Source organism: Euleptes europaea, chromosome 19, assembly GCF_029931775.1.
Source record: "Euleptes europaea isolate rEulEur1 chromosome 19, rEulEur1.hap1, whole genome shotgun sequence".
NCBI lineage: Eukaryota > Metazoa > Chordata > Lepidosauria > Squamata > Sphaerodactylidae > Euleptes > Euleptes europaea.
The window spans coordinates 36,574,056-36,599,867 of record NC_079330.1 but is presented as its reverse complement, the minus strand read 5'-3'; the positions used below and the strand labels follow the sequence as shown (position 1 = coordinate 36,599,867).

Below are 25,812 nucleotides of genomic sequence, written 5' to 3'. Positions count from 1 at the left end.
ACCCATGAAATGTGAACCCTCCTTGGCACTCATGCTTGTAGCTGCGGGAAGGTCACTTGTCCCTACAGTTGCATGGCACTTTGGAGGCCCCTGAAGCACCTTCCAAGAGCCCCACAATTACGGGGCTCCAAGCCAGGCGGGGAAGGTAGGGCTTCTTCTCCTGCTCCCCCGACGGTGGGTGGACACTTGTGCAAGATTACTCATTTCTCGGAAACCTTCAGAGCATGGATCCATTACGCTGGGTGGCTCTTATTACAGTCCAGACTCAATACAATTCCAACCTCCCCTGCCTGTTAGCCTTCTAACAGCCTCTGCAATCCTTCAGCCTCGGCCGACCCCCCACCACATGCTCTACTTCTTCCTCCCTGACTTCATTCACCAATATGCTAAAATAATAATAAAAAATCAATTGGTTTATGAACACAAGACACAATGGTGGGATTAGCAGCCATTCATCACACGGTAATTGTTAATGGGTTGTAGGTAAAGTCCCCAATGTGGGTCTCTGCTGGCCCACCTTTCCTTCAGTTTGTACAAGGCAGGGTGGGGGGAGAGATTCCACAAGAGCCAACATCAAGATTTGCAGATGCTCCCCCAACACCACATATCCAGGGAAGGAGGCACAGGAAGGTTTTCAAGCTCTTGAGTTACCTTTCAGAGTTAAATTCTGCTCAAGTTAAAAAAAAAAAAAACACCAACCAGTTTCCCATAAACAGAAAAATAGTTGCTGGGCCATCACATTGTCGTGTTTTGGCCTTTTTATCGTCCTCAGCATCTGGATTTCAAACTTTCGTTCAATAAGGTAGTCTGAGCAGTGTCCTCAAGGCAGTTTCTGTGAAAGGGTTGCTGACAAGGGAAGATGTGGGGGCAGAGGGAGACAGTCAATCCACTGCTGCTTCTAGAGCCTGCAGAAGAGATGCTGCTTAAGCTAAAAAGAGTCACAAAGCATTGGTTTGGACCCGCCGTCCTCCTGCAATGCAACAAGTCGCAAACACACTGAATCAGTTGGTACAAAATCGCAACTGCTTGTCCTGCTGCCTAGTGCAAATAAATTCCAGATATGTGACCAGGGGACAGTTCTGAGCATCCAGCAACAGGCCCCGTCGCCCCTGCTGCACAGCCAGACCCTCACCGATCGAAACAGGCTCTTCAATGCTGCCCGCAAGGGTTAGTGGCCGATCTGTCGGTCGTCATAAGTGCTATATCGCTTCACATGGATACGCCTCACCCTGTCACGCAGCTCGAAGCTGTCATCATCCTCGCTCTGAGAGGCCTGGCTTCGGTTCCGGCTCGTGGCCTCCAGAAGAGAGTTGTCCGGCACTCGGGGCGTCTCGTAAAGCAAAACATTCAACGTTTCCTCATAGATTCGGGCCTCAGGGAATTCAACCTGGAGGAAGACAGGAGACAATGACGGTGTCAATGGCATGGATCTGCGAAAGAGCAGATTCAAGAAATAAGTAACTTTCTTCACTGGCATTCATGAATTCTCTTACATTAGAGAGCAGCATTCCAGGGCAGGGCTGGCTAGAGAGCCAGCGTGGTGTAGTGGTTAAGAGCGGTGGACTCTGATCTGGAGAACCGGGTTTGATTCCCCACTCCTACAGACAAAGCCAGCTGGGTGACCTTGGGCCAGTCACACAATCTCAGCCCCACCTACCTCACAGGGTGTCTGTTGTGGGGAGGGGGAGGGAAGGAGATTGTAAGCCCGTTTGAGTCTCCCTTAAGTAGTAGAGAAAGTCGGCATATAAAAACCAACTCTTCTTCACTCGGCAGCAGGAGCAGAATTGTGCAAAAATATACAGATGTATGCTAAGAACAGGCCTGTAGCTAGCTGGCTGATGCAAATCAAACAAGTGATATCCAGTATTTAACATGTTCCCTTTTTGGCTCCCACCCAAATTGCTAGTGACAGCAGAAGAAACAGCTGATGAAACTTTACCATCCTTGCAACTCTCAAGAGTTTATTAAACTATTTATATATTTATTTGTTTATCTTCTCCCCAAAGGGGACCCATCAATCTCCTCTCCTCCATTTTATCCTCACAACATCCCTGTGAGGTAGGTGAGGATGAAAGAGGGTGTGCAGGGGGTTAGACTAGATGACCCTGGTGGTCCCTTCCAACTCTATGATTCTATGATTGGAACAGAGGCAACCAACGAACTTCCATGGCAGAGAGGGGGGATTCAAATGTGGGTTTCCCAGATCCCAGTCTAACTGTTGCGCCACGCTGGACTTCCAGCCTCCCCACCCCCAAGAAAGACTCAAGTCTGCTCACCATGGCTCCCCAGGCCTCAGATGTCCTCCTCACACCCTTACCTCGGGGTCCATATCCCACAGCCTCCCTGCTGCTTTCTCTCTTAGGTTTCCTACTTGTAGGGTCTGGTTTAAGCTCAATGTACTAGCCCCTTCCCTGTGGGGCATGAAAGGACCAGAAAGGAGACTGGAATGAGCTCCACAAGTACAGAAGCAGCAGCTCCAGGACAGAGTGTGGACCGCCACTCCTCACCGCTGCGGCTTTCTGTCATGTGACAGCTTTCACAAAGCAACCCTCCCTCTCCAGCCTCGCCTGCTGGCCTTCAGCCTTCCCTTTCCATGACAGGGCGGGGGCTCCCCCAGGCTTCGGGATGGGAAGAGGAAGGGGCTGTGCCACCTTGTCCCTGGGGCTGTGCTTGCTCAGAGCAATGCCCTCTCACGCCTCCCTGCCCTGTTGTGGGGTCAGCTTTATATGGGCTAGGTTTGGCCCTGCCGCTCCCCTAGCCCCCTACCCACTGGGTGACCCAGCTTACCAGAGCAGGGCCAAGCTGGTTCCTTCCTCCCTGCTCTCCCTGTGATAGGTCCCCGCTAAGGCTTCCTGCCAGCTCCTGATTGGCTGACTCAGGAGGTCAGCTAGAGTGGAAATTCCTGCGAGCTGGGCCGGGCCTGCCCATTCCCAGTGCCTGCCCCTGCTGCTGGTTCTCCCTCCTCCTCACTCGCTGCTTTCCCCTTGGGCATGGCTCCAATGGCTGGGGGAGGGCTGGGGGTGAATCTGGGGCCAGGCCCGTCCCCAGTCCAACACCTTTTTTCTAGTCCATTGTTCTCAACTTTGATCCCAATCCAAAACTGTCTTTAGGAGGACTGATTTTTATTTACTTCATTTATACCTCACTTTTCTCTCCAGCGGTGACTCAAAGTGGCTTTTAGCATTCTCTTCTTCTCCATTTTATGAGGGGGGATTCAAACCTGTCTCTCCCTGCTCTTAGTCTGACAATGTAACAACTACACCACTCAGTATGGACTGCCCCGTTTGCTTATTTCATTTGTTATATCTAATAAAGATGAGTGGCCCAACCTTGTAGATCAAACCCCCTCCCACCCACACAAAGGGAAGCACTCCAAGCTCCGCTCTCTGTTTCTGTGAGCCTGGAATAATCCCTGAGCATGCAGAAAAATATAAAGAATCTACGTGGGGCTCACTCCCCCAAATAACCATGATGTTTGCACATGCACAGACCCACATCCCTAGCAAAAATGTGGGGAAAATAGAGATCAACCAACTGCAGGCAGGGAGAAAAACACATGATTAGGTGGAACAAGTGCCAAGGATGTAGAAGTCAAAAGGAGAGGAATGGGATCTCCCCTTCCCCTGTGAGTCTTTGTGGGTCCCTCAGTTGACTGTGGTTTATCCCACAACTTGTAGCGACTACAAAAGTATACAAAATAGTAGTAACAAAGGTGCAAAGAAATTGCAAGACATTTATTGTAATATACATATAATCAGCAAAAATAAAAGTGTTGATAAGAACATGAAAAGCCCTGCTGGATCAGACCAAGGCCCATCAAGTCCAGCAGTCTGTTCACACAGTGGCCAACCAGGTGCCTCTAGGAAGCCCCCAAACAAGACAACTGCAGCAGCACCATCCTGCCTGTGTTCCACAGCACCTAAGATAATAGGCATGCTCCTCTGATCCTGGAGAGAATAGGTATGCATCATGACTAGTATCCATTTTAACTAGTAGCCATGAATACCCCTTTCCTCCATGAACATGTCCACTCCCCTCTTAAAGCCTTCCAAGTTGGCAGCCATCACCACATTTTGGGGCAGGGAGTTCCACAATTTAACTATGCATTGTGTGAAAAAAATACTTCCTTTTATTTGTTTCGAATCTCTCACCCTCCAGCTTCAGCAGATGACCCCGCGTTCTAGTATTATGGGAGAGGGAGAAAAACCTCTCCCTGTCCATTCTCTCCAAACCATGCATAATTTTATAGACCTCTATCATGTCTCCCCTCAGCCACCTTCTTTCCAAGCTAAACATCCCTAAGTGTTTTAACTGCTCCCCATAGGGCAGTTGCTCTAGTCCCCTAATCGTTTTGGTTGCTCTTTTCTGCACCTTCTCAAGCTCTGTAATAATAGAACACACAGCCACAACAGTGACAGGTCTGCCAATAGTATCCTGTTTCGATGTATCTTCTTGGGACAGTAACTGTGGAATTCAACAACAAACAGACTTCAGTCCGAAGAAGAGATATTGAAACAGGATACGAGCCGGCAGACCTGGCACTGTTGTGGTTGTGTGTTCTGCTATCAACACTTTTGTTTTTGCTGATTATATGTATACTGCAATATGTGTCTTGCAATTTCTTTGGACCGTTGTTTCTACTATTTTGTATAATTTTGTAGTAGCTACAAGTTGTTAGATAAACACCTTGCAACCTCTGTTGCTGTACATATTTTTTTTCTGTCTTCTATCAGAGGTTTCTCCCTCTTCTTTTTTCCCTCTGTGTTTATCCCACCTTTTAGTCAAAATTGTCCCTCTTTCCAAACCACCCTGCAGGAATGAAAAAGCCAATACAAAAGGACAATTAAAGTTCAAATGTCATCCCTGGGGATTCTCAGCTGAGCACAACAGGTGTGGTGCCTCATTGCTCCCTGCCTTTCCTCTAAAGGCCTGTCTATGGCTGCTGGGAGACCAGAAGGGGGGGAGAGGAGCTAAGCTGGAACTACGTCTAAGCATGACTCCTCACCAGCCCACCCTTCAAAAGATGCCCTCAGCCCCTGTAGCACTACTGCTAGACTTTGCCACACACACAGGGATGTCTGCATCAGGATCTCCCCACAGGAAGCCAGAGATCCAAGTCCCCATACCTTGGTCTGCTTCTTCTCGGTAGCGTAGACTATTGATGTGCAGCAAACTTCAGCCAGTTTCCGCCCCTGCCCATAGAAGGACCAGCAGCAGATCTCATCGCCGATCACATCCTTGATGAAGAGGACCCTCCCGTTGAAGCGGAGGGAGAGCTTATCAAACAGCTCAATATTCTTCAGTAAGTTGTCATCAGAGTTGCTGAAATGCAACAGGAAGAAAGCAGAAGTGAAGGGGAGATCCAAATTCTTCCTTGGGCTCTTTTCCTTGTCAGATTAGTGCATCGCCCTTCTGCCCAAGAACCAAAGAAGTGCCCAGCCAGTTTATACCCAAGGCATCCCATTTCCCAGAGCAGCCAAACAGAAGCTTCTCAGAAGCCCCCCTCCCCCCCACAGAAGTACATGAAAGCAACAGCAAGGGTTGGACCACCTGCAGGTGGAGGCTGGAATTTTCCCAGAATTACAGCCAATCTCTTCTCTACAGAGACCAGCTGCCCTGGAGGGAGGACTCCATGGCATCCCTGCAGAGCACTCTGCCCTCCCCAAGCGCCCCCCCCCCATCTGTAGAAATTTCCCTGGCTGGACTTGTGGTGGGGGGCTGCTGCGAGTGTGGCCATCTCTGAGTGCACACACTCCTGAACCAGGGCCTCTCTTCCAAAGCCATCTAAGCCAGGGACCATCACGCCATCCTGTGCGAGAGGTTCCTGCCTTTCCCAAACTTAGTGCGCAGTGGTTCCTGAGGTACCCCACAAAATTCTAGAATTATGTGGGAGAAAGAATCCAATCCACCCACTTTCAAGCATAATTTTATAAACATGCACGGCGTCCTCCCCTAAGTCATCATCTATGGTTTAAAACCCTCGAGCCCCCAAATAATTTTGCCTTTTCTCATGAGGAAAATGCTCCAACTGTTCTGATATTTGGGTTGATCTCTTCTGTGCTCTGACAGACACCACCTTCAGCGGGGGCAATCCCATTTTGTTTATTCAAGGAGGTTAATCAGCCAGAGAAAATGGCAATTCACCAAAGACCACCCCTCCCCGAATGAAAGGCAAAATAAAAATATACAAGCATAATCTAGTGAGCTTTTTGACAACTTTGAACCCAAGTCCAGACCTTTTACCCTCTGGGCTGCACTGGCTGTCACCCGACCACAATTCAACTGGGGAGAGAGTGGCAGAGGATGAGGGAAGGGGAAGGGGGTTAACAGTGACCTCAGACCAAGACCAAAAATCAAACAAACAAAAGCCTCCATGTCTAGAAGCAGCATGCCTCTAATTACCAAAGGTGACAGAGCAACCAACTGAGGGTGCCTGGTACCACTTCCTTGTACCTCGATTGTGGCTTTCCCAAGCCCACCTGGCTGGCTGCTAGTGGCGCCAGACGGCTGGCCTACCTAAGTCTTTGGGGAGATCCAGAGAATTCTGGCATCTTTATACCCTCCCCCTTCACACCACATGAGCTTCTCACACGAATCCCCCACTCACAAGGAATAGAGAAGGGTGAGGGAGATTGGACCTCTTTTTGTTTGGTGCTTTGGGAAATAAGGGAAAGATCCAGCCACAATTAATCACACTTTCACATCATGTGCATTTCAACAGGAGAGTTCAGTGCATATTTAAATCTCTTCCATTCAAATCAACAAGTTCTAACTGCATAACCATTAAGCTTAATTGTGACTGGACAGTATCATAATTATTTACATCCACCTACAAATATGATTTTGGTGACATAGGGACTAGACTCCATTACTATCAGGTGGATTAAGGCCTGGTTAGTAGATCGTACCCAAAGTGCAACAGTTCTTCGTTTCCCATCAACTTGGAAGGCGGTAACAAGCAGGATGCCTCGGGGTTCTCTTTTGGGCCCAGTGCTGGTTAACATCTTTATAGATGAGGGAAACGTGGGAGTTCAGAATGTGCTCATCAGGTTTGCAGATAATACTAAACGGGGTGAGGTAGATAATATCTTGGGAGGATAGAGATAAGATGTAGGTGGACTAAAGAAGATGCAGGATTGGGCCCAGGCAAATAAAATAAAATGATGAAGTTTAACTGACAGGGACAAGTGTAAATTACTTTTATTACTCGGGTACTAAAAATCAGTTATATAAATATCAGATGGGTGAAACAAATGATATTGCCCAACACCGCCCAGAACGTATTAAAAGAGACTATGCGGCTCTGGGTAAGAAGGTGAAGGACCTGGGGGCGCAGGTTGTGTTTTCATCAGTTCTGCCTGTCGAAGGTCGTGGCTTAGGAAGGGAAAGAAGAATACTACTAATTAATTTCAGGCTGCAAAGATGGTGTCGTCAAGAAAGGTTTGGATTTTTGGATCATGGCTTACGCTTTCGAGATGAAGGTTTTCTATCGGGAGATGGTTTGCACCTCATGAGGGTAGGAAAAAATGTGTTCGGTGAGAGCCTTGCCAACCTGATAAGGAGGGCTTTAAACTAAATCCTATGCGGGAGCAAGACAAAAACTTAAAGCCTAGTACATAAATAAATAAATAAATTTTATTTGCAGCCAGTATGCCAGATAAAACAGAAACTGACCATACAGAGTATATGTTTACAACCAAGGCCAACAAAATTAGGAATCACCCAATTTTACATTTCCAGATTAAGGAAGTACATTAAGGCAACATACTTAAAGGCTAGTATGATGACAATAATGAAATGAGAACAAGAAAGATTTGCGGGGAGTGGCATGTATGTGAGGAAACAAACTCACAGGTCTGTACAGAAACAAAAACCTTGGAGCACATACACCATTGATTCTGATGTCTCTACACTAATGCACAGAGTATGGGAAACAAACAGGAAGAACTAGAAACCTTAATACAGAAAGGGGATTTTGATCTAACAGAGATTACTGAAACTTGGTGGGATATCACTCACAATTGGAATATTAAGACTGAGGGGTACAACGTTTAAAAGGGATAGACAGATAAGGGGGGAGGAGCTGCATTGTATGTCAAAGATGTGTATACTTGTGAATAAATACATGAATCTGAACATGGAAGTTCAGTCGAGAGTCTATGAGTAAAAATAAAAGGAATAAGAAATAATAGTGATATTACGGTGGGGGTCTGCTATCGACCACTAAACCAGGCAGAGGACTTGGATGAGACACTCCTAGACCAGATTACAAAGTTCTCAAAGAGACGGGACACGGTGGTCATGGGAGATTTTAATTACCTGGATATTTGTTGGAAGTCCAACCCTGCTAAAAAAGCAAGATCCAATAAATTCCTGACTTGTCTTGCTGACAACTTCCTATTCCACTTGGACAGGGAAACAAGGGGATCTGCTATCTTAGACTTGATTCTCACCAACAGGGAAGAACTGGTTGATGAGGTTAAAGTAGTAGGCACCCTGGGTAGTATTGACCATGTAATCCTGGAATTTACAATCTTGGGGAAAGGAAAAACTGTACGTAGTTAGACATATAGGTTGGACTTTAGGAAAGCAAATTTTAACAAACTTAAACTTATATTGGGTAGAATCCCATGGTCAGAAATACTTAAGGAGAAGGTTCAAGAAGGGTGGGAGTTCCTTAAAACTGAAATACTGAAGGCGCAATTACAAACCATTCCTATGAGAAGGAAAAATGGGAGGAGCCTAAAGAGGCCAGGGTGGCTCCCTAAACAGCTTTTTAAAGAGTTGAGAAATAAAAAAGACACCTTTAGGAAGTAGAAGAAGGGCCTTATAACCAAAGAGGAATATAAACAAATAACCAGAGCTTGTAGGGAGAGTGTTAGGAAAGCTAAAGGGGACCGGAATGTGAAATTGTAACAGGATATGAAGAGAGGGCAGAACTCCTAAATTCCTACTTTTCCTCAGTCTTTTCTTGCGAGGGAAATGGTGCTCAACATGGCATAAAGAGCACATGATAAAGGAAGGGAGTTGCAGCCTAGGATTGGCATTGGGGTGGTGCACAAACACCTAGTTTCTTTAAATGAAACGAAGTCCTCAGGGCCGGATGAATTGCATTGCAGATGTAATTTCTGACCCTCTGTCCATTATTTTTGGGAATTCCTGGAGAACAGGTGAGGTGCCAGAAGACTGTACGTGGGCAAATGTTGTCCCCATCTTCAAGAAGGGGAAAAAGGAGGATCCAGGCAACTACTGACCCAGCAGCTTGACTTCTATACCGGGAAAAGTTTTTGAACAAATCATCAGTCAGTCCTTGAACATTTAGAAAGGATGGATCTGATTACGAAGAGCCAGCAGGGTTTCTCAAAAATAAGTCATATCAGACTAATCTAATCTCCTTTTTTGAAAAAGTTACTACCTTGCTGCATCAGGGGAATGCAGTAGACATAGTTGATCTTGATTTCAGTAAGGCTTTTGATAAGGTTCCCCATAATATTCTTGTTGACAAATTTGGAAAATGTGATCTAGATCCTATTACTGTTAGGTGGATCTGTAACTGGTTGACAGATCGCACTCAAAGAGTGCTTGTTAATGGTTCCTAATCAACTTGGAGAGGAGTGACTAGTGGAGTACCTCAGGGATCTGTCCTGGGCCGTGTTCAACATCTTTCAAATGATTTTGATGAAGGAATAGAGGGAATGCTTATTAAATTTGCAGATGATACTGAATTGGGAGGGGTAGCAAATATGGTAGAAGACACAGCCAGGATATAGGATGATCTTGACAGGCTGGAGAATTGGGCTAAAACTAATAAAATGTGAGCTCTAGCCCTGCACTCCATCCCTCAAACAGAATTCAGCAGACGGCAAATCCACGAAAGCAGTTTTATTGGGTAGAATCGACAGGTTACAGAAACTATATTAAGAATGATACTAGTAAGGGGCTGAGGTAAGGCACATGGCATATATAGAAAAGCAAAAGGAGATAACCAGTAACCCAGGCAACCCCCCTCCCAGAGGCAGGAAGGAGTACTTGGCAATTCCCACACTAAAGGAATTCAAGAAGGACTCTAAGAAGTCTAAACACGGGGCATGGACTGGCCTTGGAGAGAACTGCAAAACAACACCTGGGAGCCCAACCATGAACTGGCTTCATGGCCTGCTCCTGACATAAAATGCATTTCAACAGAGATAAATGTAAAGTTCTGCATTTTGGTAGGAAAAATCAAATGCCTAATTATAGGATAGGGGAGACTTGTCTTACCAGTAGTGTGTGTGAAAAGGATCTTGGGGTCTTAGTAGACCAAACACTGAGCATGAGTCAGTAGTGTGATGCGGTAACTAAAAAGGCAAATGGGATCTTGGGCTGTATCAACAGAAGTATAGCATCCAGGTCACGCGAAGTGATGGTATCGCTTTACGCTGCTCTGGTTAGAACTCACCTAGAGTACTGTGTTCACTTTTGGGCCCCACAATTTAAGAAAGATGTAGCCAAGCTGAAACGTGTCCAGAGGAGGGCAACAAAGGTGGTGAGGGGTCTGGAGACCAAGTCCTATGAGGAAAGGTTGAAGGAGCTGGGTATGTTTAGCCTGAAGAGAAGACTGAGAGGGGATATGATAACCATCTTCAAGTACTTGGAGGGCTGTCATATAGAGGAAGGTGCCGAGTTGTTTTCTGTTGCCCCAGAAGGTCAGACGAGAACCAACGGGTTGCAATTAAATCAAAAGAGTTTCTGGCTAAACATTAGGAAGAACTTTCTAACAGTTAGGGTGGTTCCTCAGTGGAACAGGCTTCCTCGGGAGGTGGTTGGCTCGCCTTCCCTGGAAGATTTTAAGCAGAGGCTAGATGGCCATCTGTCAGCAATGCTGATTCTATGACAGGCAGATCATGAGAGGGAGGGCATCTTGGGCATCTTCTGGGCATGGAGTAGGGGGTCACTGGGTGTGTGTGTGTGGGGGGGGGTAGTTGTGAATTTCCTGCATTGTGCAGGGGGTTGGACTAATGATCCTGGTGGTCCCTTCCAACTGTATGATTCTAGGAGGCTGAAGGAGGTGGGAATCTTTACATTGGAGAAGAGATGCTTGTGAAGTGAAATTTGCCACCTTCCAATACCTCAGAGAATGCAATGTGCAGGAACAGGCAGATATGTTTTCGGTCATGTTGGATGACAGGACTTGGATTAATGAATATAAACTACAGCAAAGGAGGTTCATCTAAATTTGAAGAAGGCTCTCCTGACAGTGAGAGGTCTTTGACATTGGAACACCCTCACTCCTGAGGGGGTGGGTTCTTCATCACTGGAGGTTTTAAAAGTTTCGACTGGATACCTACTGCTGGGGATATTATAGTTGTAGTTCCTGCACTGGCAGGGGTTGGACTAGATGACCCTGGTGGTCCCTTCCAACTGTGAGATTAAATTTAAAAACTACATAAAATCAACAGAAATCCAGTATATGGAACAATGTTGTCATTATAGCTTTCATCCCAGAAATGAATAAGTGACAGTTTTGTTCAGCAAACTACCCCAAACCATTTTTCCCAGGGTCTGGAAATATGGTTGCCAAGTCTCACAACCACTGGGGGAAAATGCATGTGCTGCCACAGCAGCATCACAGGGTTGCAACGGACAAAATCCCGGGGTGGGGATTATGCACGCAGCTCTGAGCTCCTTGGAAGAAGGGTGGATTAAAAATGTATTAGACGTAGTTTGAAAACCTGCAGGCAGAGGTTTTTGTCTCATAAAACCACCACCTCCTATTAAGTTTTCAGCATACAAAGGTCCTTTACAGTTCTTCATAGATCTGTGGGTTGAGCACCTTCCTTTCGGACTTCCGCTCAGGTTCTCCTCCACCCCACCTCTCTAAGGGCCACTGGTCAGCATGTTGGACTAGGAGGCCCAGGTTTGAATCCCCACTTTGTCATGGAAGCCACTGGGTGGCCTTGGGCCGGTCATTCTCTCCTAAATGGAAGAATGGAGACCCACATAAGCGACTCTGGGGCCCCAGAGGCAGGGTACAAATCAAGTAAATAAATAATTCTGGTCAATTTTCCCCATCCTACCAAAGCCTACAAGTCACCCACCTCCCCATACCTAAACCTTGTGAGGTTTAAACAGTCTGCTGCTTTATTTCCCAGGCCCTTCCACATACACAGCACATGCAGGGTCAGCTCTTATACAGAGTCTTTGGCACCGGTAGTGCAACAAGGAGCGTGCTGGCTCGAGAAGCGCAGACCTTACCTTGTGTAGGAGTATTTGTTATTACTTCTGTTGTAAAGCAGCTTCACCACAGGCTAGAAAGAGAAAGGCAGCGTCAGTCTGGAACAGGAGAACACGACTGTGGCAAACCCTGAGCTCTGAGGCAACATGCTTCCCAGGGCAGAGACCATCAACCGGGGGGGAGGGGGGGAGGACATTTCTATGATACCCTAGAGAGGCACCCAGCTGCTGCTGCTGGAAGAGGCTACACGGATCTTGGCCTGACCCAGCACAGCAGTTTGTATGTGCTCTTTGGGCCATCTTGTACACGCAGCAGAGCCCTATCCAGGCTGCTTATGCCAGCCCTGGATGCCGTGGGGTCAAATCCCTGCCCAGCCTAAGCATCTACACACCTGGGGGAATGAGCCACAGACTCATGCTGCATGGGTGGTAGCCCACAGTGTTGCTAGGCCCCTCCCCCATCTGTACACCCCTCCCTCCCTTCAGCTTGAATGTATGTAGTGCATAAGCAAGTCCCAGCCCCATGAGGCAAGTACAGAGCATGGGGAGCAATCGCCATGGTTTGCATCTCAGGGTGGATCCTGCTGCAAGGAACGCAGCAAGCAATCTTGCTGTAATGACAACTTTCAAGGAAGCCATTTTGGGAGAAATCAAGGAGTGCCAACAGGAAGAAAGCAATTAAGCCACACCTGGCTAGAAGACAAAGACGGCTCTCCCTGTATTGTCTTTTACATGATATGCAATAATTGACCATTAATACAATTCACACCTTAAGTGCCCGGTGACAGCCTGGAACCTCCAATTCAAAATGTCCCAAAGTTCCCACCAAATATATGACTGCTTCATGTCTTTGTGGTGAGAATTTTTTTTTAATTGAACATTAGTTTGTATTAAATATTAGTTTGGGTTAAGAAAAACCAATTTTATTAATCTGTAGCTTATTAATCTATAACTTAGAAGCCATATGAAGACCTGACTTTTAGCTGACCTCAGCTCCAATTAGGATCTTGACCCTAAAGTGCATAGGAGATTGCATTGCTAGGAGCTAGTCACCCAAAGCACATTAAGTACTCCAAATCATGTTCAGACTAACAAGGTCACATACGCAGTGAGGAAATTGTTTATGAACACAGGGTAACGGATGAACGGATGGCTGTCAGAGACCTGGACATGGAAAACTTATTTTGGAACAGGATATTCCAAACAACTTATAGCCATGATTTGTGAAAACTCATCTCCTGACTAATTTGGCAGGAGGGGGCCATTTGAGACCTCTCTCACACAGTTCAACCTATAAAAGGCTTTCAAAGAGCCCAGCCCGTGGTCCTTCTAAGAGAGAGACCCATTTCTGTCTCTTCCTTGGAACGATCTCAGAGATCTGACTGTTTGTCTGTCTGTCAGTGTGTGTGCTGTCATATATATATTCAATTAAGTATTGCTTTCTCTCTTTGCTTTATAAGTAAGTATAATAAAGCTGCATGATTTACTTTATACGTTTGGTGTACTGTTTTAAGAGTGTTTAGTGTGCAAGATCTATCTTTTCCTATCAAACTCTCTAGCTCCTGCTCTGGTAAGTAGCAGGCAGAGAAGACCAAAAAAATAAAAAAGAGCTCAAGGGAGAGAACTTGAAAAATTCTCCCAACAGTCTTCAGTTTTGTACTTCTGAATTATAAAGTTTTGTAATTCTGAATTATAATTCAATCAATAACTTCCTGCTGCCCTTCCCTCATAAGTTAGTCCAGGGGTGTCAAACATACGGCCCACAAGCCAGCCGAGGCAGCCACCCCCCCCATTCCTGATATGGGCTGGAGAGCCCACTGTGGGCTCACCAGCTGAGGCAGCCCCCCCACAGTCCCAAGTTGTCCATGATCAAAGACTGTTAAATAAAAGAAAATACGGTAAGAGTGTTATTGTTTTAAGTGTGTGTTTATTTCAAATTTAAAAAAATATCAAAAATAATATCATTAATTGGCTTTGCCTCTGTTTCTCATAAAGTTTGTTTGTCCAGTACCTGGCATTAAATTTTATGGTACATGTGGCCCGGCCTGACCAAGTGACATTTGTCATATCCGGCCCTCGTAACAAATGAGTCCAACACCCCTGAATTAGTCAGTTCTATAGTTCTCTTGACAGGCTGGAGAACGGAGCCTTGACTACTTACCGTGAGGGCTCTTTCTCTTCTGAGGCGAAGGGCATCTTGGAGCTGTGGGTTATTGTCCATGCCCTATCCGGGGAGGCAGGACAAAAATTGATTTCCTGTCACCCCTAGCGGGACACTAGCCCACTGGAGCTCAGTCACAGGCTTGCCTAGCTCTTAGACAGGAACAAACAAGGTATAACATGACAAACTGTAACAACCATCAAATAACATAGGAAGGAACATTCCCAAAACTTAACAGGCAGGAATTGGGACCAGAACGTAGGTCTGAAGCTGACTGTATTCTTGCACGTAAGGTCGATAGCATGTTGTCCAGATTCTTCGCCTGGGTGGACAAGATGCCCTTCGCCTCAGAAGAGAAGGAGCCCTCACGGTAAGTAGTCAAGGCTCCGTTCTCCTCTGAGGCAAGGGCATCTTGGAGCTGTGGGACCTGTAAGAGCTCCCACCAGGGTGAGTTACATGCTTTCCCCCACCACATGCTTTAACACTCTACGGCCGAATGCTGCCTGTGCCGATGACCATGTGCTGATTTTGTAGTGCTTGATGAAAGTTGACACAGACGACCACGTGGCCGCCTGGCAAATCTCGTCGACTGGGGATTGTTTGTCAAAAGCCGCAGTTGTAGAGGCGCTGCGAAGTGAATGAGCAGTGATTCCCTGTGGGACAGGAACTCTTGAGGCCTTGTATGCGTCTACTATAGTGTTCTTTAAGGCGTAACTGATAGATGCCGCTGACATTCTGAGGCCCCTATTAGGGTTAGAAATGTTAATGAACAGGTAGTCTGTTCTCCTCAGATTTGCTGTTCTATTAATGTAGATGCGTAAAGCTCTACGCAGGTCCAGTGAGTGCCAGACGCGTTCCCTTGGACAAGAAGGCTTCGGACAGAACAAAGGTAGGGAAATGTCCTGGGCGCGATGAAAAGGAGAATTAACCTTAGGAATGAAGGTGGGGTCTGATCTTAAAACCACCTTATCCTTGTGGAAAATACAAAGGCCCTGTCTAATGGAAAGGGCTCGCAATTTTGAAACGCGTCGAGCCGACGTGACGGCAATGAGGAAGAGTACCTTCATCCTAAGAAGCTTCAAGGGAACTGTTTGAAGGGGCTTGAAAGGTTCCTTCGTTAGGGCTTTGAGCACGATGTTAAGGTTCCAGGTGGAGAACCGGTGAATGGTAGAGGGACGAGTTTGGGCCACACCCTTTAGAAAGGAGACGATGTGCCGGAGTTCAGAGATCGCCACTCCATCCAGCACAGGAATCACTGTAGCTATAGCCGCAACCTGGCGGTGCAAAGTAGAGGTTGCCAGGTTTAGACGCACACCCTCCTGCAAGAACCCCAGGTTGTTAGTGGCTCCTGGCTGTAGAGGGTCGAACTTCTTTCGATGTGCCCACCTTACGAATGCCTTCCAAGAAGCAGAATATATGCGGCGGGTCGCAGGTCTGCGGGCCTCCAGTATGGTGTCCACCACCTCTTTTGAGTATCCCAGTTTGACGAGACTCATCCTTTCAAGTGCCAGACAGTCAAACAAAACCAGTGGGGGTCTGGATGAGTTAAAGGTCCCTGACGAAGGGTCCCCCACTCCATCGGGATCCTCCATGGTTCTTGAACCGCCAATCGGCGCAGGGTGGCAAACCAAGGACGGCGAGGCCAAAACAGAGCCACCAGGAGGACATTGGCTCTTTCCTCTTGAATCTTGCGAAGGACCTTTGGAAGAATCGGCAGGGGTGGAAAGGCGTATAGGAGGGTCTTCGGCTAGGGGTTGAGAAGGGCATCGACTCTCTCTGCGTCTGGGTGGTAATACCTCGAGAAAAATCTTGGAAGTTTGGAGTTGCCTGATGAGGTGAACAAATCGACCTCTGGAAGACCAAATCTTTGAGTGATGTGATGAAAGGAGTCTTGGTCTAAGGACCACTCCCCTTCGTTTACTCGCTGCCGGCTCAGCCAGTCGGCTTCCACATTGAGAGTGCCCTTTATGTGCTCCGCCCGAATGGATCGGACCCTGGTCTGAGCCCATTGGAATAATCGGACTGCTTCTCGATGTAACACCGTTGACCTTGAGCCCCCCTGCTTGTTCAGGTGGGCCTTGGTAGTTGAATTGTCCATCCTGACTAGGACGTGGCGATCGTGAAGGTTCGTCGAGAAGTGTAGGAGTGCCAGTCTCACTGCCCTTAGCTCCAGCGGGTTGATATGCTGCGTCGACTCCTGAACGGACCACCGTCCCTGGGCGATCTGGCCATTGAGAGTGGCTCCCCATCCCTCCAGGCTGGTGTCTGTAAACAGCTGGAGAGGGTCCTCGTGTAAATACTGGGAAGGCTTGAGCAGATTGTTCCTGGTCGCCCACCAACACAGGCTCTTGCGTACTTTGAGAGGTAATGGAATAGGTTTGTCCCTCTTTTTTCCGATGTCCCGTTGATGCGGACGAAGGAGCCATTGCAGATGCCTGGAGTGGAACCTGGCCCAGGGTACCACCCCTATGCAGAAAATCATGTGTCCTAACAACTTCGCTAGGGACATCAGCCTGGCCGACTTTGTCCTGAGGGCGGCCGATGCCAGAAGGACAATCTTTTCTACCAGCTCCTGGGACAGAGTCAATGTGTTTGTCCGTGAATCTATTCGGACTCACAGGTGCACCAAGGTCTGAGAAGGGACAAGGGAGCTTTTTTCGAAGTTCACTAAATACCCATGGCCCTGGTAGTGTGAGCCCGGGATTGTTCCCTGAATTGCGTGCAGATCAGGATGTCGTGCAGGTATGGGTGTACCTGGATGGACTCCTGTCTGAGGGTGGTTATAACTGTCACCAGGGTCTTTGTGAATACCCAGGGGGCAGAAGCTAGCCCGAATGGGATAATGGTCGTGGTCATGAGTGAATCGAATGAACCTTCTGTGTGTGGGGTGGATAAGGACGTGGAGGTAGGCCTCCATCTAATCCACTGCCGTCATGAAGGTCTGTGGCTGGAGGGACTCCACGATGGATCTTAAGGTTTCCATCCGGAAATACTTGCGCTTGATCCTCCTGTTTATATACTTTAAGTTGAGGATGGCCCTCCAGTCCCCGTTTTTCTTTGGGACAGTGAAGAAGATGGAGTAGACTCCAAGCCCCCTCTCTGGGGAAGGGACCTTCTCCACGGCTCTGATTTGTAACAGATGCTGAATGGCTCTGGTGGTTCTGGCCTTTTTCTCCTTCTTTAGGGGTAAGGGGGAGGAAAGGAAATGGTCCCGAGGAAGGGAAGAGAACTCCAGGAGGTACCCCTGGGAAATTATTTGGGATACCCATAAATCCGGGTTGGAACCGGCCCATATGTGACTGAAGGCCTGAAGTCTCCCCCCCACTCCCAGCAAGGCGTCCCTGGGAGTTGTTGTTCTTGGGGAACTTATCTCCCTTGTCAGGTCTGGATTGGCCTTGTCTCTGGAATTTCCCCCCTTTTTGAAAGGACCTGTTGGGTTTCCAGGAACCTTTTCTGTAATCCGCCCGGTATCGGGGAGAAACTTTTGATGAACGAAAGGACGGGTAGGAGGAAGGTCTAGTCTCCTTCCTAAGCTGCCTTGGCACTACGTGTTTCTTGTCCCTGGTTTCAATCAATATTCCGTCCATCTTTTCCCCGAAAAGCCGACCCTCCCTAATGGGGTAGGACATGAGGATAGTCTTAGATCTAAAATCGGCCGGCCACACCCTGAGCCACAGGGCCCTTCTAATGGAGGTAGTGGAAGCAATGGACCTGGCCGTGAAGGACATTGTATCCAATGAGGCATCCGCCATAAGGGTGATGACACTCAGCACCCTTTCCAAGCCTCCCACTACCCGGTGATTATCTGCTGGCACCAGCTGTAGGAGCTTCTTGACCCACAAATAAGATGCCCTGGCGAAAATGGACGTGGTGGCGCTGGCCTTGATGGCTAGGGCTAAGGCCTCGTGAGCCTTCCTTGCCAGATGGTCTGTTTTTCTGTCAAGTTGGTCACGGATGCAGCCTACGCCATCCTTGGGAATCAAACCAGGTGCCTGTAGGTCAGCCACAGGTGCATCCACTAAATGGACCTTTAGCATCTGCATGGCATGGGGGGCCAGGCTAAAGTGCTTCTTGACATGAGCCGGCATTGGTTTATTGGATGAGGGGTTATCCCATTCATCCGTTAGAGCCCGTATGAAAAACTCTGGAAAAGGGACCAGGTTGCTCTGTGCCCTCCTCGGGAAGCACTCTTTAACTCCCCCTTTGAATTTGGACTTGGGCTCCTCTGAGGGCTGCTGCTCCTCATTGAGATCCAGGGCCAGCATAGCCTTTGCCAGTAAACCCTGGAAGTCCTCCCCTGAGAACAGCCTGGGTTGCTGGTCATCCGGACGGGGAGTCTCCTCGTCCAAGTCGAACTCCTTTTCCTAGCGGCCTTCCCCTGCAGACTCCTGGTCAGAGGAAAAGGATTCCTGATGCCTTGGGGAGACAGACTGAGTCTGAGAGGCCGCCTGCGTTTGATCCTTCATGGATGCCTTAGTGGGCCATGAACTGGAGGTTTCCCCTTTTGCTGTTCCCCCAGAAGTAGCCAAACTGCCCTCCTCCCCCACAGTCTGGGACTGGGAGACTGAGGTGGATGGGGAACCAGAAACCCTCCATGGAGGATGAGGCAGGCGCAATTGAAAAGCCTGGAAGGCTTGCCACTGCCTCTGTAAAGCCAAACTGACCATATCATTAGCCTGCTCTGCTGACAGAAATGGCCCCATCGCCGCCCCTGGGATGGGAAAGGGGTTGTTAAAGCACTGGGCTGCATTAGCCTGCTCCATAGATCTGAAGCGGCCCCCTACAGGATCCAAAGAAAGGGAGGGAAACCTTGGCGCGAAACGGCCCTCTATCTGTTCCGAGAGGGGGGGTACGTTACCACCTCCTGTGGGGAAAGCCTTCTGGGCCACGGGATCCAAGATTGCGGGCAAGGCTGCTGCTGGTGGCTGGGTTCGCGAGTAGTCAGCCAGGACCTTCCCGCTGGCTTTCACTCTTGCGCTTCTCTTACTGCTGCCGCGTCTTCTCCGCTTGGGACCGGCAAGGCTTGGCGCGGCTTTTCGCGCCTTTTTCGTCTTGGGCGGCGCGGCAATTTCCCGCACGCCTGGGAGCTCGCCGCTTGCTTCTTTCGCCACCAAGGGTCCACTATCGCAGCCATTGGATGGACCGCTGTCCTCTGGGGCAAATTGGACCAGCCCCACCATGTAGTCCTCTTCGAAGGTCATCCTCTCTCCTCAAAATGGCGCCCGCCATTCTCCCCCTCTTCTTCCCCGAACCTCCAGGACTAAGGGGGAGGGAAAACACACCGGGGGGAACTAGGACGGGCGGGAAAAGGACGGGTTCAGAGGACTGAGAAAGGAACGAAGGGGAAGGACAAACGGATCTCTCTCCTAACCTCACAAAAACAGAGAGCTGTGAAATTGACTGCTCTCCCCTCAAGGCAGGACTAAAGACCGAGCTCCAGTGGGCTAGTGTCCCACTAGGGGCGACAGGAAATCAATTTTGGTCCTGCCTCCCCGGATAGGGCGTGGACAATAACCCACAGCTCCAAGATGCCCTTGCCTCAGAGAACTGGGCTAAATCTAATAAAAAGCATTTCAACAGAGAGAAATGTTAAGTTCTGCATTTAGGTAGGAAAAATCAAATGCATAATTATAGGATGGGGGAGACTTGTCTTAGCAGTAGTGTGTGAGGATAATAGCAGCTCTTTGTCACCTCTGTCAATGAGGGGCTCCCCAGCAGGGAAAGAACAGCCACCTTGAGGGAGATTTAACTGGATGTCAATCCCACCCTTCTATCAAGGAGCTCCAAGGGCAGGCGCAAGTCTCCTCTCCTCCGTTTTATCCTCACACAAACTCTGTGAGGTAGGTCAGGCTGAAAGTTAACAAAAGGATCATGTTCAACGAGTAAAATTCATAGCAGAGTGGGGATTTGAACGATTCCCAGCTCAACATTCTAACCACTACCCAACACTGGCTCTCTGAAAGCCCCAAGCTGTGACACAGGAGTAGGTATAGCAGAGAGGCTTATTAGAAGCAAACCTTGAGGAAAGTGTGTTTTTCTTAGCCTCATTCTGCAGCAGAATACCAGGGGACAAAGGGAGGGGCATCGCTTCTTGCCTCTTTCATCTGCTACACCCTCAAGGCTATGAATCCCCAACCTCTGACGAAGCAGACCAAAGACACCAACCTTCATGGAGGATTCTATGAGCCTTTCTTCTTCCTTGGGGGACGTGATGACAGGGATGTTGCAGACTGGCTTGTAGGAATCCTTCTTGTCCTGTGGAAGGGAAGTATGCGGAGGGAGAGCATGAGATTCCCCGCTGGATCAGAGCACAGGCCCGTCAAGCTCAGCCTCCTGTGTCCCACATCGTCCAAACAGATGCTTCCAAGAAGCCCCCAAAGGCAAGCCCTGTTCCATTAACTGACCCTGGTATTCAGAGGCAGACTTTCTGAACCACTTACCCATCACAGCGAACAAAGGAGGACAAATTTACATTAGAAAAAACAGGTCATCTTGGGGTAGCAAATGCCTTAACGTACATGTTGTATGAAGAACTTTTTTAAAAATCTTATGTTCATCAACTTCATCCTTACTACTCATCTAGCACATTTTTATCCCACCCATTCTCCATGGCGTTCAGAGTGGCATACGTGGCTCTTCTTTCCCAATCTATATATCTAATTTCGAAGTGTGCCTCCTTCCTGAGGATACTTAAATCTGCAAATAGGGGGCACAATCACCCTCAACAGTTTTTCTACGGACTTAGGAGACTTCCTATATCTGCAGAAAAACCTGAAATTAAAAAGGGCGGCTTAACCCCCCCCCCACCCGTTTTTGAAAGTGTTGTCTGCACATGCGCAAACAATGCTCTTTCAAAATGGTGTTGGCTGTCGCTGCCGAGAGCTGGAGTCAGTGCAGCAGATGCTGGGAGTGGCTCTCAGGCTGAGCCGCAGCGGATGCCTTGGTCCGCTCCAGGGAGGGCCACTGACGCAGACAGCCCTGCCACAGTAGATGCAGGGAGCAGCTCCTGGGCTGTGCCAGACACCTTGGGCCACTCTGGGCCCAGCCAGGGGATTCCTCCGCCCCCTGCAAGGCGGGGAGATGGCATCCCCGCCGAGTTTCGTGGCACCCACTTGTTTTATTCTTACCACCATATCATTCTGGCCATCACTTCTTTGTGTGACTCCCAATTCTAAAGTTACCCACTTTCTCTGCTCTAAAGTAACACAAATCTTCACTGGGTCCTCACCACCACCTTTAGCCGTCCTCCCTCTCTTCAGCAGGACTTCAGGCCTTCTTCCCTTGCTGTTAAACTTCAAGCAGAGACCCTCCACTCTAAGTACAGTAGTTAAGGTCTCATCTGGAAACCACAGTATGTTTGGGTACAGGAGAACCAGACTCAGAAATCTCTATTTGAAAACCTCTGCAAGAGGGACCAATCAGTGGTCCTGGCTATGAAGAGCCCCTGCTGGACCAGGTCAAGGGTCCACCGATCCCGGTAGCCTGTTTCCCACAGTGCCCAGCCAGACCCCTCCAGGGCACGGCGGCTATTGACTCCCCCGCTGCTGCATCCCAACATTGGGCCTTTTGATTGCGCATGTTGGAGGGCTGAGGGGAAGAGGTGGCGGCTTGTCCTCCTGGGGCTTTCTGGTCCTGCAGAAACTCGATAATGGCTCATATGTCTGTTTCAAAAGCAGAACACGCCCCCCCCCCACCACCTGCCTGCTCTTACCAGCAGGGCAGCCTGACACAGGTCAACCAGCCCCTGAATGAGGTAATATTTGGCTTCCGCCATCAGTTCTTTGATCTCCTGCCGGTTTTGGGGCATGGAAACTGTGTTGTCCCGGAGGTAATTGAGAACAGTCCCGAAGTGCTTCCCACAACGATCGATGAGGATCCAGCCTGGGGGATTGACAAAAGATACAACACTTCAACAGGAGTTGGTGTACGACCCACAACATTGGGACTCCCACCAAGAAGGTCTCACAGTAGGCAAGACCGCATTCAGGGTGACTACTTCCTGTTTGTTCACAGTAACAATTTATACCAGATGTCAGACAGCAAACACTGTATAAGACCCCAGCATCTCCATGGGCAGGAAAAGAGGCAGGAAAAGATCATGACTGTGGAATTGCTGCTTATAACGGCTTTTGTACCAAAGTGACAGCCTGCAAGAAAAGCCAGGCCAGAGAAAGAGAGACATCCAGTAAGCTTTGCAGCAAAGAAGACATTTGAATCTGGGTCTCTTTGGGTCTAACAATTTAGCCCTGACCTGGATGGCCCAGGCTAGCTCGATCTCAATGGATCAAGGAAGCTAAGCTGTCCTTCAGTGTTACTCCTCTGAAGATGCCTGCCACAGCTGCTGGCGAAACATCAGGAAAGAAAATACCAAGACCACGGTTACACAGCCCGGATAACCTACAAGAACCAAGCTAAGCAGGGTTGGCCCTGGTTAGTACTTGGAGAGGAAACAGCCAAGAAAGTCCGGGATTGCTCTGCAGAGGCAGGCAATGGTAAACCACCTTTGAGTGTTTCTTCTCTTGGAAACTATATGGGTTTGCCATAAGTTGGCTGCTACTGAACAGTACTTTCCACCATCACCACAATTTAACTAATAGTTAATTTATATAGTACAACAGCGTGTAAGGCGCTTTACAGAGCAGAAGATGACAGGCCCCCGCCCCAAGGAGCTTGCAATCTGAAAACTGACATAGGAAAAGCCACTAAGAGAGGTGGACAAACTGAGGGAGAATCTGTGCTCATTCTTTGCACACAGGCAGTGTTTCTGTAGGGAAGGGGCCATGGCAAAGGCTCCATAGAAACGATGGTTTTTGAGGAGTAGCTGGAAGGAAGAGAGAGAGGAGGCATCATGCAGGAAGCCAGGTCAGGCCTCGGGGCAGCAAGGAGAAAAGGTGGGGGTGCTGAGGAAGCCTTGGATGGCTGCAGCTGGAAGAGATGGAGAAAGGACGGTCACAGGCAAGGAGGGACTGGGACACGAGAGCAGAGAGAAATTAAAAGGCGCCGCTAGTCACAGGAGACAAAAAATAAGGCCATGGCCAGATGTGCAAAATAGGAAAATATATATTTTATTACTCAGATAAAAATCCCCATGCGTTTCGCCTAAGAGGCTTTTTCGGGGAAATTTGTAACATACAATATGTAATTACATTACTGAGTTTATAAAAATAGTTATTTTATTTGCTTGTATAATTTTAACTAAATATTACCTTAAAAGTCAGATTACGGGTTGCACCATATACAAAACTGCTAGAGCTTATTTGTCCTTGAGATTGCACAGAGAAAGAAAAGTAGTTGTGAGAGAGAAAAGATAAAACTGTATAGCACCTGACAAGTTTTGGCTCAAATTTAGACTCTTATTTGCGCCTAAATGAATGTTAGCAACCTGTTAGTCTTGCAGTGGTTTGGTTACTGAACGTAATACTCTTTTTTAAAAAACCACTTGCATAATTTTAACTAAATAACTATTTTTATAATTATTTATATTTATAATATTTTAAAAATATATTACATATTACAGATTCCCCTGAAGAAGCCTGTTGGGCAAAATGTGTGGGGAATTTTTATCTGAGTAATAAAATATGTTTTTACCTATTTTGCACCATTGGCCATGGCGTTATTTTTTATCTTCCGATATGAGAGAAGAGATAGGGTGGGGGCAGAGCTGGGCTTTGAAGGTCAGGATGTGGAGGTTCTGCTGTATATGGGAGCAGAAAAGAAGCCAATGTAGGAACTGAAGACAGGACATCACATGGACAGAATAACAAGAGAGGCAAGCGAACTGGTAGCAGAATGCTAAGGCGTGGTAGTGGGATGAGGAGAATGTTACGATAGCCAAGCAAGACAAGCAGAGAGAGAAGCAGGATTTTCAGGGTGGGCGGAGAGGAAGGTTTGGCTTTTTGCAGTCTTGTAAAAGTAGAAGCACTGTGACTTGGAAACCGACTGATAACTCAAAGCCCAGGCTCTGCCATGATGCCCCACTGGCTCTCAGCTCAGGGGCTGGAGCAGAGCCACATAGCTAAGAAGTGGCCCCACCTGCCACATCTGCTGTGGCAACTACAGAGTTTACTGCCAGCAAGAAATGAAGCAGCCATCTCCAAATTCTCCATTTTGTACTGATTTAAGCACACTCTCTTTTTGAATGGGAACCAGGCTGTGGCTCAGCTCCAGAGCACCTGCTTTGCATGAGGAAGGTCCCGTGTTCAATGCCTGGCATCACCAATTGAAGATTCTCAAGATGCAGGAGTTTGGGAAGAGTGATCTGCCAGAGGCCCTGGGCAGCCGCTGCCAGCCAGTACAGAGATCAGCTAGATGGGCTGAGGGTCTGACTCAGTATAAACAGAGCTCACATATTCATTTACATAAATTATCATTGGGAAAGGGCCATGGCTCAGCGGTAGAGCATCTGCAGAAGGCTCCAAGTTCAATCCTCAGCATCTCCAGTTCAAATGATCTCAGGAGTAGGGAAGAATCTTTTCCTGCTGAAGGCATTGGAGAGCTGCTGCCAGTCAAAATAGACACTTCTGGTCCCTGGGAAGCAAAGGCCTGATTCAGTATAAGACTGTTTGCCAGGGTTTTGTTTTTGTTTTTTTTGCTACTGCTGTCGCCATAAGCACAGGAACACAAATGGGGGGGGGGGATCAGCACCCAAAATGTTTGCCAGCTTGGTGCTCACCTTCTTTGTCGGAGAGGACCTCCATCCTGCCACTGAACATGGCCTTCAGCATGGTGTCGTGCTGTGTCAACACCTGCACAGTGGTATAGTACAAGGAGCCACCGACATTGAGGCGCACGTACTTGTTGGCCGGACTGCCCACTTTGAAGCTGCAGCTCTTGGGTCTGGCTCCAGGCGAGGGGCAGACGGTGGTCAGGCAGGTGTCCCCAGACATCTCTTTTTGCAGGTAGATGACGACTCTGCAGAGGGTGGGCTTGACTGACTCCGCCGTGGTTGGGGGAGGGTCACGGAGGTCACCAGCAGGGTGAGGGTGGCAACAGGACCCCCGTCAACTACTGGTCCCTGGGAGCGAAAGACAACACGGACTGTTAGGGGAAAGAAGAGCAGGCCCAAACCCAGCGTGGTGTAGTGGTTAAGAGCAGTGGTTTGGAGCGGTGGACTCTAATCTGGAGAACCAGGTTGGATTCCCCACTCCTCCACCTGAGCGGCGGATGCTAACTTGGTGAACTGGATTTGTTTCCTCACTCCTACACACAAAGTCGGCTGGGTGACCTTGAGCTAATCACACTCTCTCAGCACCACCTACCTCACAGGGTGTCTGTTGTGGGGAGGGGAAGGTGATTGTAAGCCGGTTTGAGTCTCCCTTAAGTGGTAGAGCGAGTCAGCATATAAAAACCAACTCTTCTTCATTTGGGCCAGCAGCCATCGCCCCACAGTTGCCAGCTGGGTGACTCCAGGCAGAGATGTGGGTTTGACGCTGGAAATT

At 48.3% G+C, this 25,812-nt stretch overlaps 1 protein-coding gene across 1 annotated transcript; it reads right to left on the bottom strand.

Moving 5' to 3' along the window:
• Positions 1-1,167: 1,167 nt before the first annotated feature.
• TNFAIP1 (TNF alpha induced protein 1) lies at positions 1,168-25,319 on the bottom strand. Its single transcript, XM_056865425.1, has 6 exons — positions 25,047-25,319; positions 22,086-22,255; positions 20,540-20,629; positions 12,235-12,287; positions 5,127-5,322; positions 1,168-1,387 (listed from the first exon to the last, which is right to left on the bottom strand). Exons 1-6 carry the CDS (start codon positions 25,258-25,260, stop codon positions 1,169-1,171), a joined length of 942 nt encoding a protein of 313 aa, XP_056721403.1. The 5' UTR covers positions 25,261-25,319; the 3' UTR covers position 1,168.
• Between the last annotated feature and the right edge of the window lie 493 nt (positions 25,320-25,812).

What these genes read in the sequence shown, in the direction of transcription:
- TNFAIP1 (XM_056865425.1), bottom strand. Translation starts at nt 25,260, where the DNA reads ATGTCTGGGGACACCTGCCTGACCACCGTCTGCCCCTCGCCTGGAGCC. An exon ending in TGTGTCAGGCTGCCCTGCTG is followed by an intron (nt 20,630 to 22,085) that starts GTAAGAGCAGGC and finishes TCCCTTCCACAG; the next exon opens with GACAAGAAGGATTCCTACAA. An exon ending in TCATAGAATCCTCCATGAAG is followed by an intron (nt 12,288 to 20,539) that starts GTTGGTGTCTTT and finishes TTCTCTTTCTAG; the next exon opens with CCTGTGGTGAAGCTGCTTTA.